Below are 17,082 nucleotides of genomic sequence, written 5' to 3' on the forward strand. Positions count from 1 at the left end.
TTGGTTGAGTATGTTTAAATGCCAGAGTTAGGATAAAAGAGTACAGACGAGGGCATGATATAGAGCAAGAGGTAGAAAAGCAGAAAGGTAACATGCCGGTCAACATCTATAGCCTAGCCGGGTGTGGTGGCGCACGCTTATAATCCCAACTACTTGGGAGGCTGAGGCATGAGAATCACTTGAACCTGGGAGACAGAGGTTTCAGTGAGCGGAGATCATGTCACTGCACTCCAGCCTGGACAACAGAGTGAGATGCAGTCTAAAAAAAAAAAAAAATCTATAGCCAGGGAGAGAGAGAGGAGAAGGAAATTAAATGGAGGGCAGGTAGGAAAGCAAACAGCACCAAAGAGGGAAGGAAAACAGTCCCAGAGTCCCCTTTGGCTCAGTGCTTGGATTTCCACTCAGAATGCCAACTCATGGGTCAGCGGTTGTCTCCTCTTCCCTTCCCAATTTGGTGGTCATCATAGCTTTAGAAAAGAGCAGTTTGCCAACCTGTGCAGGTGGGCTGAAGATGCAAACTGAATGAATGACAGCTGGAGCACCTCCCCCTCCTCCTCCCTTCGAAACCTCCAGAAGGGGCTTGAGGCACCCCCACCTGCATTGGGGGCTGAGAAGATGCCAGTGGAAGCACCAGATCCCAGAGGCACCCTGTAGGGTTGCCTGTCTCCTGTGCGCTCAGGGCCTGCCGCTTGAAATGAATAAATAAGCTAATGAAGTGGGAGCTTTCTGCAGCATAGTCACACGGTCAGCGCTCGGTGTGGAGGTCAGGGGCCTATTGTGGGCTGCCCCCAGGAACTGCTCGAACCTCTCCTCTCAATCCCTGTCTTTGCAGTGCTCAGTGACCTGTGGAAAAGGCTACAAACAAAGGCTTGTCTCGTGCAGCGAGATTTACACCGGGAAGGAGAATTACGAATACAGCTACCAAACCACCATCAACTGCCCGGGCACGCAGCCCCCCAGTGTTCACCCCTGTTACCTGAGGGAGTGCCCGGTCTCGGCCACCTGGAGAGTTGGCAACTGGGGGAGCGTAAGTAGAAGACTGAGCACTCAAATCTGAAAGCCCTTGGATCTCAACCCCGTCTTAAACATGTCCTGCCTAACCCACTCTCCTTAGTAACTCTACTTCCAGGAGAAACCCTGGAGTTAGTAACTTGAAATGGGCTAACAGGGATCAAAGGGACTTCTGTCTGTTTACCAAAGTGGCTTGGTGCTTAGAACATGGGCTCTGAAGCCAGAGAGTGTGGATCTGAACCCTGGTTCTGCCACTTCCCAGGTGAACAACCTTGGGCAAGTGGCATAACTTTTGTGTCTCAGTTTTCTCATCTTTAAAACTGGTAGTTGTGAAGATGAAATGAGTTTACCCAGGTTGAGCATCCCTAATCCAGAAATCCAAAATCCAAAATGCTATAAAATCCAAACATTTTTTAGTGCCGATAGGACACTGTAATGAAATGTTCCTTGGAGCATCTTGGGTTTCAGATGTTCAGATTAGGGATATCCAACTAGTAATACTGCAAGTATTCCAAAATCTGAAAAAAAACAAATCTGAAATGCAAAATACTGCTGTTCCCTAGCACTTCCAATAAGGGATACTCAGCCTGTGTATACAAAGCACTTAGGTTATAATGGCAAATGTTTTATATATATTTTACTGCAAATTAAAAAAAAAACACTTAAAATCTGATACTCATAAGAGTTACAGAAGGAGTAGTTATTGTTGCTTATGTTGTTAAGAAGTCTGTGTGTTCTAGTGCTTCTATGTATGAAATACTTCATTGCATTGGGATACAACAAGGCAGAATATTTCAAATTGGGACTGCCCTGGAAGACTGTCACAGCCCCCTGGCTGTGGACCAGGCAGCTCTTAGTCTTGAAAAGTGATCAGGCAGCCAGGCACAGTAGCTCACACCCGTAATCCTAGCACTTCGAGAGGCCGAGGTCCGCGGACCATGTGGTCAGCAGATCGAGACCAGCCTGGCCAATATGGTGAAATCCTGTCTCTACTTAAAATATAATTTTTTTTATTATTATACTTTAAGTTCTAGGGTACATGTATACAAAGTGCAGATATGTTACATATGTATACATGTGCCATGTTGGTGTGCTGCACCCATTAACTCGTCATTTACATTAGGTATATCTCCTAATGCTGTCCCTCCCCCTGCCCCCAACTCCATGACAGGCCCTGGTGTGTGTGATGTTCCCCACCCTGTGTCCAGGTGTTCTCATTGTTCAGTTCCCACCTATGAGTGAGAACATGCAGTGTTTGGTTTTCTGTCCTTGCGATAGTTTGCTGAGAATGATGGTTTCTAGCTTCATCCATGTCCCTACAAAGGACATGAACACATCCTTTTTTATGGCTGCATAGTATTCCATGGTGTATATGTGCCACATTTTCTTAATCCAGTCTATCATTGGTGGACATTGGGGTTAGTTCCAAGTCTTTGCTGTTGTGAATAGTGCCACAATAAACATACGTGTGCATGTGTCTTTATACCAGCATGATTTATAATCCTTTGGGTACATACCCAGTAATGGGATGGCTGGGTCAAATGGTATTTCTAGTTCTAGATCCTTGAGGAATCACCACACTGTCTTCCACAATGGTTGAACTAGTTTACAGTCCCACCAACAGTGTAAGTGTTCCTATTTCTCCACATCCTCGCCAGCACCTGTTGTTCCCTGACTTTTTAATAATCGCCATTCTAACTGGTATGAGATGGTATCTCATTGTGGTTTTGATTTGCATTTCTCTGATGGCCAGTGATGATGAGCATTTTTTCATGTGTCTTTTGGCTGCATAAATGTCTTCTTTTGAGAAGTGTCTTTTCATATCCTTCACCCACTTGATGATGGGGTTGATTTTTTCTTGTAAATTTGTTTAAGTTCTTTGTAGATTCTGGATATTAGCCCTTTGTCAGATGGATAGATTGTAATAATTTTCTCCCATTCTGTAGGTTACCTGTTCACTCTGATGGTAGTTTCTTTTGCTGTGCAGAAGCTCTTTAGTTTAATTAGATCCTGTTTGTCTATTTTGGCTTTTGTTGCCATTGATTTTGGTGTTTTAGTCATGAAGTCCTTGCCCATGCCTATGTTGTCCTGAATGGTATTGCCTAGGTTTTCTTCTAGGGTTTTTATGGTTTTAGGTCTAACATTTAAGTCTTTAGTCCATCTTGAATTAATTTTTGTATAAGATGTAAGGAAGGGATCCAGTTTCAGCTTTCTACATATGGCTAGCCAGTTTTCCCAGCACCATTTATTAAATAGGGGATCCTTTCCCCATTTCTTCTTTTTGTCAGGTTTGTCAAAGATCAGGTGGTTGTAGATGTGTGGTATTATTTCTGAGGGCTCTGTTCTGTTCCATTAGTCTATGTCTCTATTTTGGTACCAGTAGCATGCTGTTTTGGTTACTGTAGCCTTTAGTATAGTGTGAAGTCAGGTAGCGTGATGCCTACAGCTTTGTTCTTTTGGCTGAGGATCGTCGTGGCAATGCAGGCTATTTTTTGGTTCCATATGAACTTTAAAGTAGTTTTTTCCAATTCTGTGAAGAAAGTCATTGGTAGCTTGATGGGGATGGCATTGAATCTATAAATTACCTTGGGCAGTATGGCCATTTTCGTGATATTGATTCTTCCTATCCATGAGCATGGAATGTTCTTCCATTTGTTTGTGTCCTCTTTTATTTTGTTGAGCAGTGGTTTGTAGTTCTCCTTGAAGAGGTCCTTCACATCCCTTGTAATTTGGATTCCTAGGTATTTTATTCACTTTGAAGCAATTGTGAATGGGAGTTCACTCATGATTTGGCTCTCTGTTTGTCTGTTATTGGTGTATAAGAATGCTTGTGATTTTTGCACATTGATTTTGTATCCTGAGACTTTGCTGAAGTTGCTTATCAGCTTAAGGAGATTTTGGGCTGAGACGATGGGGTTTTCTAAATATACAATCGTGTCATCTGCAAACAGGGACAATTTGACTTCCTCTTTTCCTAATTGAATACCCTTTATTTCTTTCTCCTGCCTGATTGCCCTGGCCAGAACTTTCAACACTATGTTGAATAGGAGTGGTGAGAGAGGGCATCCCTGCCTTGTGCCAGTTTTCAAAGGGAATGCTTCCAGTTTTTGCCCATTCAGTATGATATTGGCTATGGGTTTGTCATAAATAGCTCTTACTATTTTGAGATACGTCCCATCAATACCTAGTTTATTGAGAGTTTTTAGCATGAAGGGCTGTTGAATTTTGTCGAAGGCCTTTTCTGCATCTATTGAGATAATCATGTGGTTTTTGTCTTTGGTTCTGTTTATATGATGGATTACGTTTATTGATTTGCGTATGTTGAACCAGCCTTGCATCCCAGGGATGAAGCCAACTTGATCACGGTGGATAAGCTTTTTGATGTGCTGCTGGATTCAGTTTGCCAGTATTTTATGAAGGATTTTTGCATTGATGTTCATCAGGGATATTGGTCTAAAATTCTCTTTTTTTGTTGTGTCTCTGCCAGGCTTTGGTATCAGCATGATGCTGGCCTCATAAAATGGGTTAGGGAGGATTCTCTCTTTTTCTATCTCTTGGAATAGTTTCAGAAGGAATGGTACCAGTTCCTCCTTGTACCTCTGGTAGAATTCGGCTGTGAATCCATCTGGTCCTGGACTTTTTTTGTTTGGTAGGCTATTAATTATTGCCTCAATTTCAGAGCCTGTTATTGGTCTATTTAGGGATTCAACTTCTTCCTGGTTTAGTCTTGGGAGGGTGTATGTGTCCAAGAATTTATCCATTCCTTCTAGGTTTTCTAGTTTATTTGCGTAGAGGTGTTTATAGTATTCTCTGATTGTAGTTTGTATTTCTGTGGGATCGGTGGTGATATTCCCTTTATCATTTTTTATTGTGTTTATTTGATTCTTCTCTCTTTTCTTCTTTATTAGTCTTGCTAGTGATCTATCAATTTTGTTGATCTTTTAAAAAAAACAGCTGCTGGATTCTTTGATTTTTTGAAGGGTTTTTTGTGTCTCTATCTCCTTCAGTTCTGCTCTGATCTTAGTTATTTCTTGCCTTCTGCTAGCTTTTGAATGTGTTTGCTCTTGCTTCTCTAGTTCTTTTAATTGTGATGTTAGGGTGTCAATTTTAGATCTTTCCTGCTTTCTCTTGTGGGCATTTAGTATTATATATTTCCCTCTACACATTGCTTTAATAAAATACAAAAATTTGTTGGGTGAGGTGGTGCGCACCTGTAGTCCCAGCTACTCGGGAGTCCGAGGCAGGAGAATCGCTTGAACCTGGGAGGCGGAGGTTGCCATGAGCCGAGATTGTGCCATTGCACTCTGGCCTGGGCAACAAGAGCAAAACTCTATCTCAAAAAAAAAAAGAAAGAAAGAAATGAAAAATGATCAGGCAAAAATGTATGATGAGTTGGAAGCAGTTAGGGTTTGAATCCTGGCTCCACTGTGTCCTTGAACAAATTCCTTAATATTTGAGCCCCAGCCTCCCACCTGTAAAAATAAGATAATGGTAATACTATCTCATGGGGTACTGTGAGGCTTAAATGAAAAAATTATGTGCGTGTGTGTAAAATTACACAAATTTTATACATACATATAAGTGTTTTATATATATGTTTTTATAAATGCATGAATATGAATCTATAAAGCTTAGCAGAGAGACTGGCCCATAGTAAGTGCTCAGTAAATGTTAGCTTTTTATCTTCAGCAACACAGAGTCTGAAGTGACACCATGTATATGATGACATCAGGGCTCTGAGCTCCACACCACCAGAAGCCTATGCCTCCCACATTCCATAGCCACACCGCTGACTCTCATTTGTCTTACAGTGCTCAGTGTCTTGTGGTGTTGGAGTGATGCAGAGATCTGTGCAATGTTTAACCAATGAGGACCAACCCAGCCACTTATGCCACACTGATCTGAAGCCAGAAGAACGAAAAACCTGCCGTCATATCTATAACTGTAAGTTGGCCAACTGAAGTTACCTTTGTTTAGCATGAAGAACAGGATATCTTTGTTCATTTGATTGCCTGCCCTTTTTAGAAATAAATTTTTTCTGAAGGAAATCATTCCCTTTGCTAAAAAGTTTTAGTGTGAACAATGTCATTCATTCTATAGGCAGATAATTCACATCTTGGAGCATCACACTCTATTTTTTGTGATTGGTGTTTTCTAGGTGAGTTACCCCAGAATTGCAAGGAGGTAAAAAGACTCAAAGGTGCCAGTGAAGATGGTGAATATTTCCTAATGATTGGAGGAAAGCTTCTGAAGGTGAATGTCAGATACCAGTCATTATTTCGAGAATATTTTTAGAGTGAGTGATCACCGCTCTCATTACATCATTTCTGAGCCACTCTTCATGGGTTATTTATGGTCTTTCAGATATTCTGTGCGGGGATGCACTCTGACCACCCCAAAGAATACGTGACACTGGTGCATGGAGACTCTGAGAATTTCTCCGAGGTTTATGGGCACAGGTAGGAGAGCCAGGCTCAGAAGATCTCAGAGGCCTGGAGATCCCTGGAAATGCTTTTCTTTCCTTAACAGAACATTCTCTGTATAATTTAGGTTACACAACCCAACGGAATGTCCCTATAACGGGAGCCGGCGTGATGACTGCCAATGTCGGAAGGATTACACGGCCGCTGGGTTTTCCAGTTTTCAGAAAATCAGAATAGACCTGACCAGCATGCAGATAATCAGTAAGTCAGTGAGGAGTCCTTTGGGAACGTGTGCGTTCTTCTCTTCATTCAGACAGCAAGCATGTCTTGCACATTGGCTGGCAGGGAAGTGCTGAGGGTATGGAGAGGAAGAACACTGGGAGCTTACAGTGCAGCGAGGACAGTCCTGCAGGCAGAGTTCTGTCTCTTTTGTTCACTGCTGTATCCCCAGTGCCTGGAAAGCGGCTCGCACAAGCCAAGTGCTCTCTCTGATTTGTGATGAATGAATTTGAATGAATGAATGAAGTAGATGAAAGTGCATGAAAGAAGCACCATTGAAATGTGGGAGGTCAGGGCAGCATCCCAGAAAATATGACATTGAAATAGAGACCCTAAGGTCAAGTTAGGGTTATCCAGGCACAGGGGTCAGTGTGGGGGAGGCAGAGGTGGTAGCAGAAGTGTTCAAGGTAGAATAAACAGCAGATACAAAACCCCAAAGCCAAGAAATTCGTGGGCAACATTCACCACCCCCACCCCAGCTTTCCCCAGCACAGTGTACATGCTTACATAGACTTAAAACTAATTTTATTCAATTGTCAATGTGCAGAAGAAAAAGGGAACACACAATTACCTTTTCTAAACTAGCCTGTGTGTGGGCTGATTTCATACTCTCGCCAACACTGCATCTCTGTTGGGGACATTAATCATAGGAGTGGTTAAAGACAGCTAAAATACCTCAACATGTTCCCTTGCATAAAGGAAAAACAGAAATAATGAATAATTAATTTTTCCTCATTAACATTATACCCATAATATTGCATTGATTTTCTCTTGAGATAGATTAAATGTGATTTGTACCAAGATACTTTAAATTTCCTTGAGCTAGAATGATGAGGGCTAAAGGCAGAGGGTCTGCAGTTTCTCCACTTAGGAAAACACCCCAGCTAAGACCCAAGGGTTCTACATGCTGAAGCAGGCAAGGGCCCCTTTCCTTGCAGAATGGAGCACTGGGATTTCCCTCTCACCAAAGTGTAGTGAACTGTAGAAAGATTAAGGCCATTCCCGAAAGACGAGGCAGAAAGATGAAACCTGCCTCTGGCCTCCAGTCTCCCCTGCAGACAGCTTTTGCAGGATTCTCAGGTTAACTCCTCCCTTTCCATGTGCAGAGCTCATCTCAGGAGCTACAATAGCGGTTAACAACATGCACTTTGGGTTGGCCTCGTATTTACTGGCTCTTTAAAAAATGAAAAATTACAGCCTAGCCCCGAACTTGAGAAACTGCCATAAATAATTTCAAGATGGGGGTTCTAATTGCTCCACATTTTGGCAATAATAGTGCCTAGGCCACGGGAGGACAGAGGAAACCTCAGGGAATCACTCCTAAGTAGCTGGAAATGCTTTCTTTCTGGCTTATTTCCCCCTGGCCTGAAGCCCTTGGTGCAGGATAACAGCAGGTTCTCAACCAGCCAATTACGCTACATTTAAGTGAGGTGATTCACATATTTATTTATGTAGGAATCAATTCCAAAGTCATCTGAAACCCCCTTTTTGGCTTCCATACTGTGGGGAGACAGACATTCGGGGCTGATGAAGCTCAGGGAATGAAGCTCCCAGAACCACAAATATAATGAGGAAAAAGCAAGTGAGCATCTGGATCCATTTGCCCACTAATACTTCACATTGCTTCTTTCTCTCCCGTTCCCTCTTACTCTTCTCCTTCCCTTCTGTCTCCTTGTTAATGTCCTGTTCCTTCCTTGCCTTCCTCCCACTCTTACCTTCCCCTGCCTTTAACCCCTTCTCCACCCCACAGCCACTGACTTACAGTTTGCAAGGACAAGCGAAGGACATCCTGTCCCTTTTGCCACAGCCGGGGATTGCTACAGCGCTGCCAAGTGCCCACAGGTATGTCCTTGGTGCCTTGCCCCTTGCCAGGGATTCACCTCCCACCTTTCCCGGGAACATCCTCGGTTGCATCTGTTCCTTGGAATGTGATTAGAACAGTTGCTCTGGAGGGCAGTTTGGCCACATGTATCAAGACCCTCTCAAATGCTCTGGAGTCTAGTCTCATAATTCAGCTCCTGAAAGTGCGTCCTAAAGGAATGATCATAGCTACATGCCTAACTTCTGCATTCCACAAAACATGTCAACTTAGAAACAAATTAGATGTCGGGTAGCAAGGGCTTGGTTAAATTATGGTGGTTAATAAAATGAATATTGTAGAGTCAGCAGAGTGCTAGTAAATATTTAATGACTGACACTTCCAAAAAAGACGGTCGTGCTTTGTAACATTTGTCAGTTGCCATGGTGTAAATATTCTCCCCATAATTGATTTCAAGCCGTCAACACTATGTCACTAAATGGAGGGCTAGGAAGAAGGCAGACAATTGACTCTTAAAAGCCAATTCAAGCGAGTGCCAACACACCACTGTCAGCCTTTATGAATCTGAATATTGCATGATATAGAAAAACACTTTACATGGATTAGACAGAAAAAACAAGATGCAAAACAGTACATGCAGTATGATCCTATCCGTATTTTCTTTTAATGTATAAACAGAGAAAAAGTCTGAAAGGACTTTTTCAAAATATTAGTTGGGTGTATTGGTAAGGTTTTTTTTTTTTTATTTATTTGATGTTTAACTTTGCTGGGTTTCCTAAATTTTTCAAAGTAAGCCTGAAACCAATTTTTTTAAAAATAATAAAGGTTGGACCTGGAGATCTCAAAATTTTCAAGACTTATCTGGGTTTCCTTTGGTTCCTGAATGGTAGTCAGAAATGGCTCTAGAATAGTCTTAGTAACAAATCAGCTGACCTTTCTTAAGTGCTCACTTTGTAACAGGAACCATCCTTTTTACTGGAGACTCACAAACATTCATCCTTTGAGAAATTTACAGGCTATTAGAGAGGATGACAGGTTAACGAATATCCATGAGATAATAATATATTCTATAAGTCCTCCTGGACCAAGGCTTGGGGCTCTGTGGATGTCATTGACTCAACCTGTTACCCCTACTTCAGTCCTACAGAGTTTGCAGTGTTCAGACCAGAAGTGCAAATTCATCATCTTCTGCTGGATGGCTTTTCAGCAGAGCCACTCAGCAGCAATCTTTCTGCCCATTCTGTGGTTCTACACTTTCTCGCCTGAGAGAGGCGCGGCAAGTTTTAGCTTGTCTCTTGAAACATGCTGCCATAATCAGCTCGGGCTAATTTTGCAAAGCAGGTGTTGGTCTTTGCAAGAAGCTTCTGCCCTTGGAAGGCAGGACAAACATAATGAACTCAGTGATTCTGGACAGGAGAACTTGGCCACAGTTTTCTCTTTGGTTTAAAGGAGGTCTTCACAAAGCTGTTGTTAAACTCTGTCAAGAGTTTCTCACTTCGCCTGTGAACCTTCAAAAGTCTGAAGACTGGGATTCTGTGATGCATTCAGAATCCCAAGCCCTGTCTCCATAGGATGGATTTACCCCCAACTACAGAGAACATCCAAAGACAAACACATCTGAACGTTCTGTTAACGAGGCATTTTTTCAGCCTCAAGCTTTAGAATAGCATTGCTAAACCTTTCAGAGAAGTGGAGAGGAAGCTCTCAGGGGAGAAAGAAAATAAACAAAGGACATAATGGTAAAAAGAGCGTTTCTTCCATTACCCAAGAATCAAAAACTTTTGAAGTGCAGTTTTTTTTTAGGGCAATTGATGGCGTCAAAAACCCCATTGGTATCTGTTGCATTTTAGTGGCTAATAGACTGGCCCTGTCCTGCCTTTTTCGAATATCTCAGGATTTTCTTGTTTGTATGTGCACATCCTTTGGGAAGCTTAAGTAAATGAAAAGTAATTTGCATTCATTTATTTTAATAATTCAGAGACAAATGAACCGATTGATTTGCTAAATCCTGACAAGCAATTCCTAAATGGGAAAACCCAAAGCTTGTGAGAGGCTAATTTGTATTTTTTCCCAGCTCATTCTTCAAACCATATTGGGTACTTTAAGAATTCAATTCCTTACACATGTATTGAGCACCCGCTACACTGATGCAAGATGTGAGTTTTCCAAATGAGTTTTCCAGGAAAGGGTTTGTAGAAGGCGCGATTGTGGAGACTGCTTCGGAGTAGGTGGTTCAGCCTTTGACCTAGTGATTGCACAGAAATCAAAGCAGAATGATGTTGTGTTTGAGAATTTCTTTCTTTTACCTCATTGACCGCTATTGCTTTGTGGATGTATTTATTAATAAGAGTGGATTCCCCAACAGCCCTCATCTTGAAACATAACCACAATATTTTTTATCCTGATGACAGTAGATGTGACACTATTATTATTGATGGTATTAATAGCCAGCATTTATTATGCATCTATGCTTTAGTCACTGTACTCAGTATTGTCTACTCAATGTAGCATTTAAATCACCACAGTATTCTATGAAAATGCCTCCTTTTTAAAGAGGAGGAGGGTAAGGAGTAGAAATTGGGAGGATTTGCCCAAACCTATACAGCTGCTGCTCAGTAGAGTCTGGATTTGAACCTAAGTGTGTCTGAATTCATATCCATGATAGTAGACGTGTCTTCTTGATTCTGTTTTCAGGCAAGATTTCTGCAACATTTGCTCTTTTACAACAGAAAACAGGATTATCCTTTGGTCTAAGCACATCTTTTGCAAACCTTTAGGGACCATCTAGTAAACGTATAACTCTTAATCACTCTTCTTTAGAATAGGCCACAGAAGTTAGTATTTACAACTCGTGTGCCCTTTAGACCTTGAAGATAAGGCCTTTAAGGGCAAAGATGTCCCATAGCAGAGGCAGAAAGAACATTAGGTCTTTACTTCTCTGGTGGAACTCAACTTTCAGAGTGCTAACAATCAGCTAGGACATTTGCTGAAATGCAGATCTCTAAACTGGAAAGGTCAGAAGGAGAATGAGGAGGACAATCTCCTGTTGCATCTGGGTTCATCAACCACTCTGGGAAGGCAGACTTAGTAGATGTATATAGTGAGCATGTTCAGACACTGGACGTTCAGGTCGGCTGGGGGCATTGTCCAGAAAGAAGCTGGGTCAGCAGCCTGAACCTCCCGAAAACTTCAGTGCCAAAGCAGATCAAGTCTCCTTTCTCTCGCCGTACAGGTGGGAGAGGCAGTCTGAGTGGAAAGCAGAATGGAGAGAGAAAAGAGGGACATTCTTGGCACTAGGATGGCCTGGGCACTTTGAATTATGTGGACCCACTCCTGGGGGCAGGAATGATAGCAAGATAAGAAAATTTGGGGGTAGGGGGTGGCGGGCGTGGTGGCTCATGCCTGTAATCCCAGCACTTTGGGAGGCTGAGGGAGGTGGATCACTTGAGGTCAAGACCAGCCTGGCCAACATGGTGAAACTCCATCTTTACCAAAGAAAAAATTAGCTGGGCGTGGCAGTACACACCTGTAGTCCCAGCTACTTGGAAGGCTGAGGTAGGAGAATCACTTGAACCCAGGAGGCAGAGGTTGCAGTGAGCCAACATCATGCCACTGCACTCCAGCCTGGGTGACAGAGTGAGAGCCTGTCTCAAAAAAAAACGAAAAGAAAATGGCCAATGGAATAATGCAACATACAGAATCCGGTGTCGGAGGAGGCTTCAGTGCAGCTGTGTCCGGAATTGGTGGGTTCTTGGTCTCACTGACTTCAAGAACGAAGCCGCGGACCCTCGCGGTGAGTGTTACAGCTCTTAAGGCAGTGGTCTGGAGTTGTTCTTTCCTCCCGGTGGGCTCGTGGTCTCGCTGGCTTCAGGAGTGAAGCTGCAGACCTTCGCGGTGAGTGTTACAGCTCATAAAAGCAGTGTGGACCGAAAGAGTGAGCAGTAGCAAGACTTATTGCAAAGAGCGAAAGAACAAAGCTTCCACAGTGTGGAAGGGGACCCGACCGGGTTGCCACTGCTGGCTCGGGCAGCCTGCTTTTATTCTCTTATCTGGCCCCACCCACATCCTGCTGATTGGTAGAGCCGAGTGGTCTGTTTTGACAGGGCGCTGATTGGTGCGTTTACAATCCCTGAGCTAGACATAAAGGTTCTCCATGTCCCCATCACATCAGTTAGATACAGAGTATTGACACAAAAGTTCTCCAAGGCCCCACCAGAGCAGCCAGACACAATGTCGATTGGTGCATCCACAAACCCTGAGCTAGACACAGGGTGCTGATTGGTGTGTTTACAAACCTTGAGCTAGATACACAGTGCCGATTGGTGTATTTACAATCCCTGAGCTAGACATAAAGGTTTTCCAAGGCCCCACCGGAGTAGCTAGATATAGAGTGTTGATTGGTGCATTCACAGACCCTGAGCTAGACACAGGGTACTGATTGGTGTATTTACAATTCCTGAGCTAGACATAAAGATTCTCCACATCTCCACCAGGCTCAGGAGCCCAGCTAGCTTCACCCAGTGGATCCTGCACTGGGGCTGCAGGTGGAGTTGCCTGCCAGTCCCGCGCCACGCGCTCGCACTCCTCAGCCTTTGGGTGGTTGATGGGACTGGGCGCTGTGGAGCAGGGGGTGGCATTCGTCAGGGAGGCTCGGGCCGCACAGGAGCCCATGGAGGGGGTGGGAGGCTCAGGCATGGCGGGCTGCAGGTCCCGAGCCCTGCCCCGCGGGAAGGCAGCTAAGGTCCGGCGAGAAATCGAGCGCAGTGCTGGTGGGTTGGCACTGCTGGGGGACCCAGTACACCCTCCGCAGCTGCTGGCCCGGGTGCTAAGTCCTTCATTGCCCAGGCTGGCAGGGCCGGCCGGCTGCTTGGAGTGAGGGGCCCGCCAAGCCCACGCCCACCCGGAACTCCAGCCGGCCCGCAAGTGCCGCTCGCAGCCCCGGTTCCCGCTCACACCTCTGCCTCCACACCTCCCCGCAAGCTGAGGGAGTGGGCTCCGGCCATGGCCAGCCCAGAAAGGGGCTCCCACAGTGCAGCGGTGGGCCGAAGGGCCCCTCAAGTGCCGCCAAAGTGGGAGTCCAGGCAGAGGAGGCGCCGAGAGCGAACGAGGGCTGCGAGGACTGCCAGCACGCTGTCACTTCTCACAGCTACAATCAAAAACACCTGAGCATGACAGCCATGCCACATAACCATGAACCTCTGTAGCATATTGTCATAAAAATGTCGTATATATATATATATATATATATATATTTGAGATGGAATCTCACTCTGTTGCCCAGGCTGGAGTGCAGTGGCACAATCTCGGCTCACTGCAACCTCCACCTCCTGCCCTCAAGCTATTCTCCTGCCTCAGTCTCCCGAGTAGCTGGGATTACAGGCACGCACCACCATGCCCAGCTATTTTTTGTATTTTTATTAGAGACAGGGTTTCACCATGTTGGGCCAGGCTGGTCTTGATCTCCAGACCTCAGGTGATCCACCTGCCTCAGCCTTCCAAAGTGCTAGGATTACAGGTGTGAGCCACCACACTCAGCCCAAAAATATTTTTTAAATATTACCTACTGTCTGCCAGGTAATGAGTGACATGCATTGTGCCTTCTATCTAATCACCTCCTATTCACAGGTTAAGTCTTACTAATCCATTTTACACATGGGCGGGCTCTTTGCCTGAGGTCACGCTGAAAGTAAAGAAGGGAGCAAGATTCTAGGGTAGATCTACCCTTTGTACCAGGTTTTCAATCAGCCTCAGCACTTTTCAGGCTGGAGAATTCTGTGTTGTGCGCTGTCCTGTGCATCACAGCAGCATCCTTGGTCTCTACCCACCAGATGCCAATAGCAGCACCACTACCTGCCCCCCCCCACAGTTGTGACAAACAAAAATGTTTCCAGACATTGCCAGATTTCCCCTGGGGTCAAAATCGTGCCCTGTTGAGAACCACTGACTTAGTCCAAACTAAGTCCTCTGGTCACCTCTATCTTGTGGAATCTAGCACTCCAGAAGTCTTTATAAACTTTTGTTAGTCAATATTTATGGAACTGGCATTGAGAGACCTCTAAGCTACACTTAGTCCTGGAAATCTTAATTGAGGAGCTAGGATATAATATTTAAGTGACTAGTCATATGTTACAAACCATAGCTGATTCAATAAACAAAGCAATAAACCTACTCTCAATAAGCTTACTGGTATATTGAAGAGATCCCACGAACACTTACAAAACAATTAGAAAATGTAAGACAGATACCATCTTTTTTGCATATCTACTAAGCGCCAGCCATAGCTGATTTCTTTTACTCCTCTGTACGGTGCTCAGAGGGAAGAGAGTTTTAGTACCTTCCATTTTACAGATGAATAAACAGAGGTTCCAAGAGGGGAGAAAAGATCTGGCCAGGATCTAATCACAGGTGAAAGAACTTTATTTACACGTGGGTCTGATGAGCTGTGAGCTCCTCCGTGCCTCTGCTTGTTTATAAAAGACTGTTTTGACAAAGTGCTGGCTTGTCAGTTTCAGAGAGAAAGCAACCAGGAGTGTTCGTGTGGAATATTTTTAGCTCTGAAACTGCTCATTGTGGAGTAGGAAGCCTCAAGAAGAAAGTATTTCAGATGCCTTTGCGAGTCATTTTTGAAAGAGAGAGACAATTGGAGAAAGCAGCGAGAGGGTCTTTCTGCTGCACCGTTTCTTTAGAAATCAATACTGAGGCACCAGAGGCCATGTTCTGAAAGGCACCCTCGGAGGGGTTTGGGACATCTCCCTTACGGGAACCTGGAAGCCGCATCCGCCAGGCCCAGGTGGTCTTGAGCAGGCCAACCCTGCCCTCTGCTGACCGTCCTGGGGAAAGCGCCTCTCCTTTGAAGTCCCGCCCTGCTGTGCTTAGTACGCGGTGTGCTAATCGCCCCAGGGAGCTGGAAGCCCAGGAAGCTTGGCACCAAGATCTTGTTAGAAAAATTATACAGTGACATTTTGCTCCTGAAGGAATCTGATAATTGTGAGCAACATCAGGACTGCTGTGTTAGGGAGGCCGAATGGAGCAAGGACTTTGAAGTCAGGAGGATGTGAGTTGGACTCTTACCTTATCCTGGAGAAGTTAATCACTTCCGCTAAGCCTCAGTTTCCCTATCTGTAAAGAAAACCTCCTTCATAGAGCTCTTTCGAGGATAATTAAGATGATGCATGAAGAATGGTTGGCCCTGAACAAACAAAACTAAATACCATCAATAATTATTAGCTATCACAATTAATCAACATCCTTCTCTTTTCCAAAGTACCTTTTATTGTATCACCTTTGCCTTTGCTTTTTGGGGGACATCACCTGGACTGAAAATCTCTTTTGTTGGTCGTGTATTCCAGGGTCGTTTTAGCATCAACCTTTACGGAACCGGCCTGTCTCTAACTGAATCTGCCAGATGGGTATCACAAGGGAATTATGCTGTCTCTGACATCAAGAAGTCGCTGGTAAGGTTCTACAGATGGGTTGGGAGATGAATTTTTATATCTTTCTTTCGTTCTTGTCTATTACTGTGGTAGTGGTGCTGAAGGAACAAACGAATGTGCTTTCCCACTTAAGCCATTTTGCAGTGTCAGGAAGACCATTTAGGAAATAAACCTAGGGTGCAGTGTTTACACGTGGTTAAAGTGTGAGAGCCTTGTTCACTTCTGGTGAATTCTTCCTCGAGAGGTGAGCATATGAACCATCCAAGTAATTAGAAAAGCCACCTAACCAGGGAGGTAAAAGCAGGAAGAAGCCTCTGTCGAGGGTGTGGCTTAGACCTCTTTCAGTTTAGCCAGCTTGCGGTTCATTCTGTGAACCGAGGGCAAATGACCTCTTCTTTTTATTTAGAAAAATTGAAATACAGATGGAGCTAGAAGACAGGTAACTTATTAAGCGATATATCCGGAGAGTTAGAGATACACAGGGTCTACAATAATAAGTTTTTCACCCTCTAAAATCTGGCTGGTTAAGGTGTGGTCTACGTAGTATATCAGTGTCACCTGGGGCCCCGTTGGAAATGCAGGTTCTGGGGCCCAGACCCTAGTGAGTCAGAGTCTGCAGCTGAACAAGGTCTCCGGTGGTGATGGGCACAGTACAGCTTGAGAAACACTGTGCTGTGCAGATGGTCCCTGACTTAACGACTGTTACACTTGATTTTTCAACTTCACCATGGTTCAAAAGCGAAACACGCTCAGTAGAAACCCTACTTCGGGTGCCCATACAGCCGTTCTGTTTTTCACTCAGTACAGTATTCAATCAATTACACAAAATATCCAACACTTCATTATAAAATAAGCTTTGTGTTAGATGATTTTGCCCCGCTATAGGCGAACGCAAGTGTTCTGAGTACATTTAAGGTAGGCTAGGCTAGGCTGTGATGTTCAGAAAGTTAGATATATTAAATGCTTTTTTGACTTAATATTTTCAACTTGCAATGTGTTTATTGAGACATAACCCCATTGTAAACTGAGGAGCATGTCGACTGTGTACTGTTTCTCACCTTGGGTGTGTAGTAGAATCACCTGAGGAATTTTTAAATGCACCTGCCCAGGTCCTTCC

General features: G+C 44.2%; 1 protein-coding gene across 1 annotated transcript in view; it reads left to right on the forward strand.

The window, feature by feature from the left end:
• The window catches only part of LOC116463979 (A disintegrin and metalloproteinase with thrombospondin motifs 9-like), a 41,613-nt gene extending 24,987 nt beyond the window's left edge, over positions 1 to 16,626 (forward strand). Inside the window, exons 5-13 of the mRNA XM_058434943.1 lie at positions 833 to 1,027; positions 5,823 to 5,955; positions 6,170 to 6,264; positions 6,376 to 6,470; positions 6,562 to 6,695; positions 8,464 to 8,555; positions 15,257 to 15,469; positions 15,882 to 15,986; positions 16,510 to 16,626. Of these exons, the coding sequence (XP_058290926.1) occupies positions 833 to 1,027; positions 5,823 to 5,955; positions 6,170 to 6,264; positions 6,376 to 6,470; positions 6,562 to 6,695; positions 8,464 to 8,555; positions 15,257 to 15,469; positions 15,882 to 15,986; positions 16,510 to 16,626 (1,179 nt within the window). The remainder of the gene's footprint in view (positions 1 to 832; positions 1,028 to 5,822; positions 5,956 to 6,169; positions 6,265 to 6,375; positions 6,471 to 6,561; positions 6,696 to 8,463; positions 8,556 to 15,256; positions 15,470 to 15,881; positions 15,987 to 16,509) is intronic.
• The last annotated feature ends 456 nt before the right edge of the window (positions 16,627 to 17,082 follow it).

Source organism: Hylobates moloch, unplaced genomic scaffold (assembly GCF_009828535.3).
Source record: "Hylobates moloch isolate HMO894 unplaced genomic scaffold, HMol_V3 SCAFFOLD_109, whole genome shotgun sequence".
NCBI classification, from domain to species: Eukaryota; Metazoa; Chordata; class Mammalia; order Primates; family Hylobatidae; genus Hylobates; species Hylobates moloch.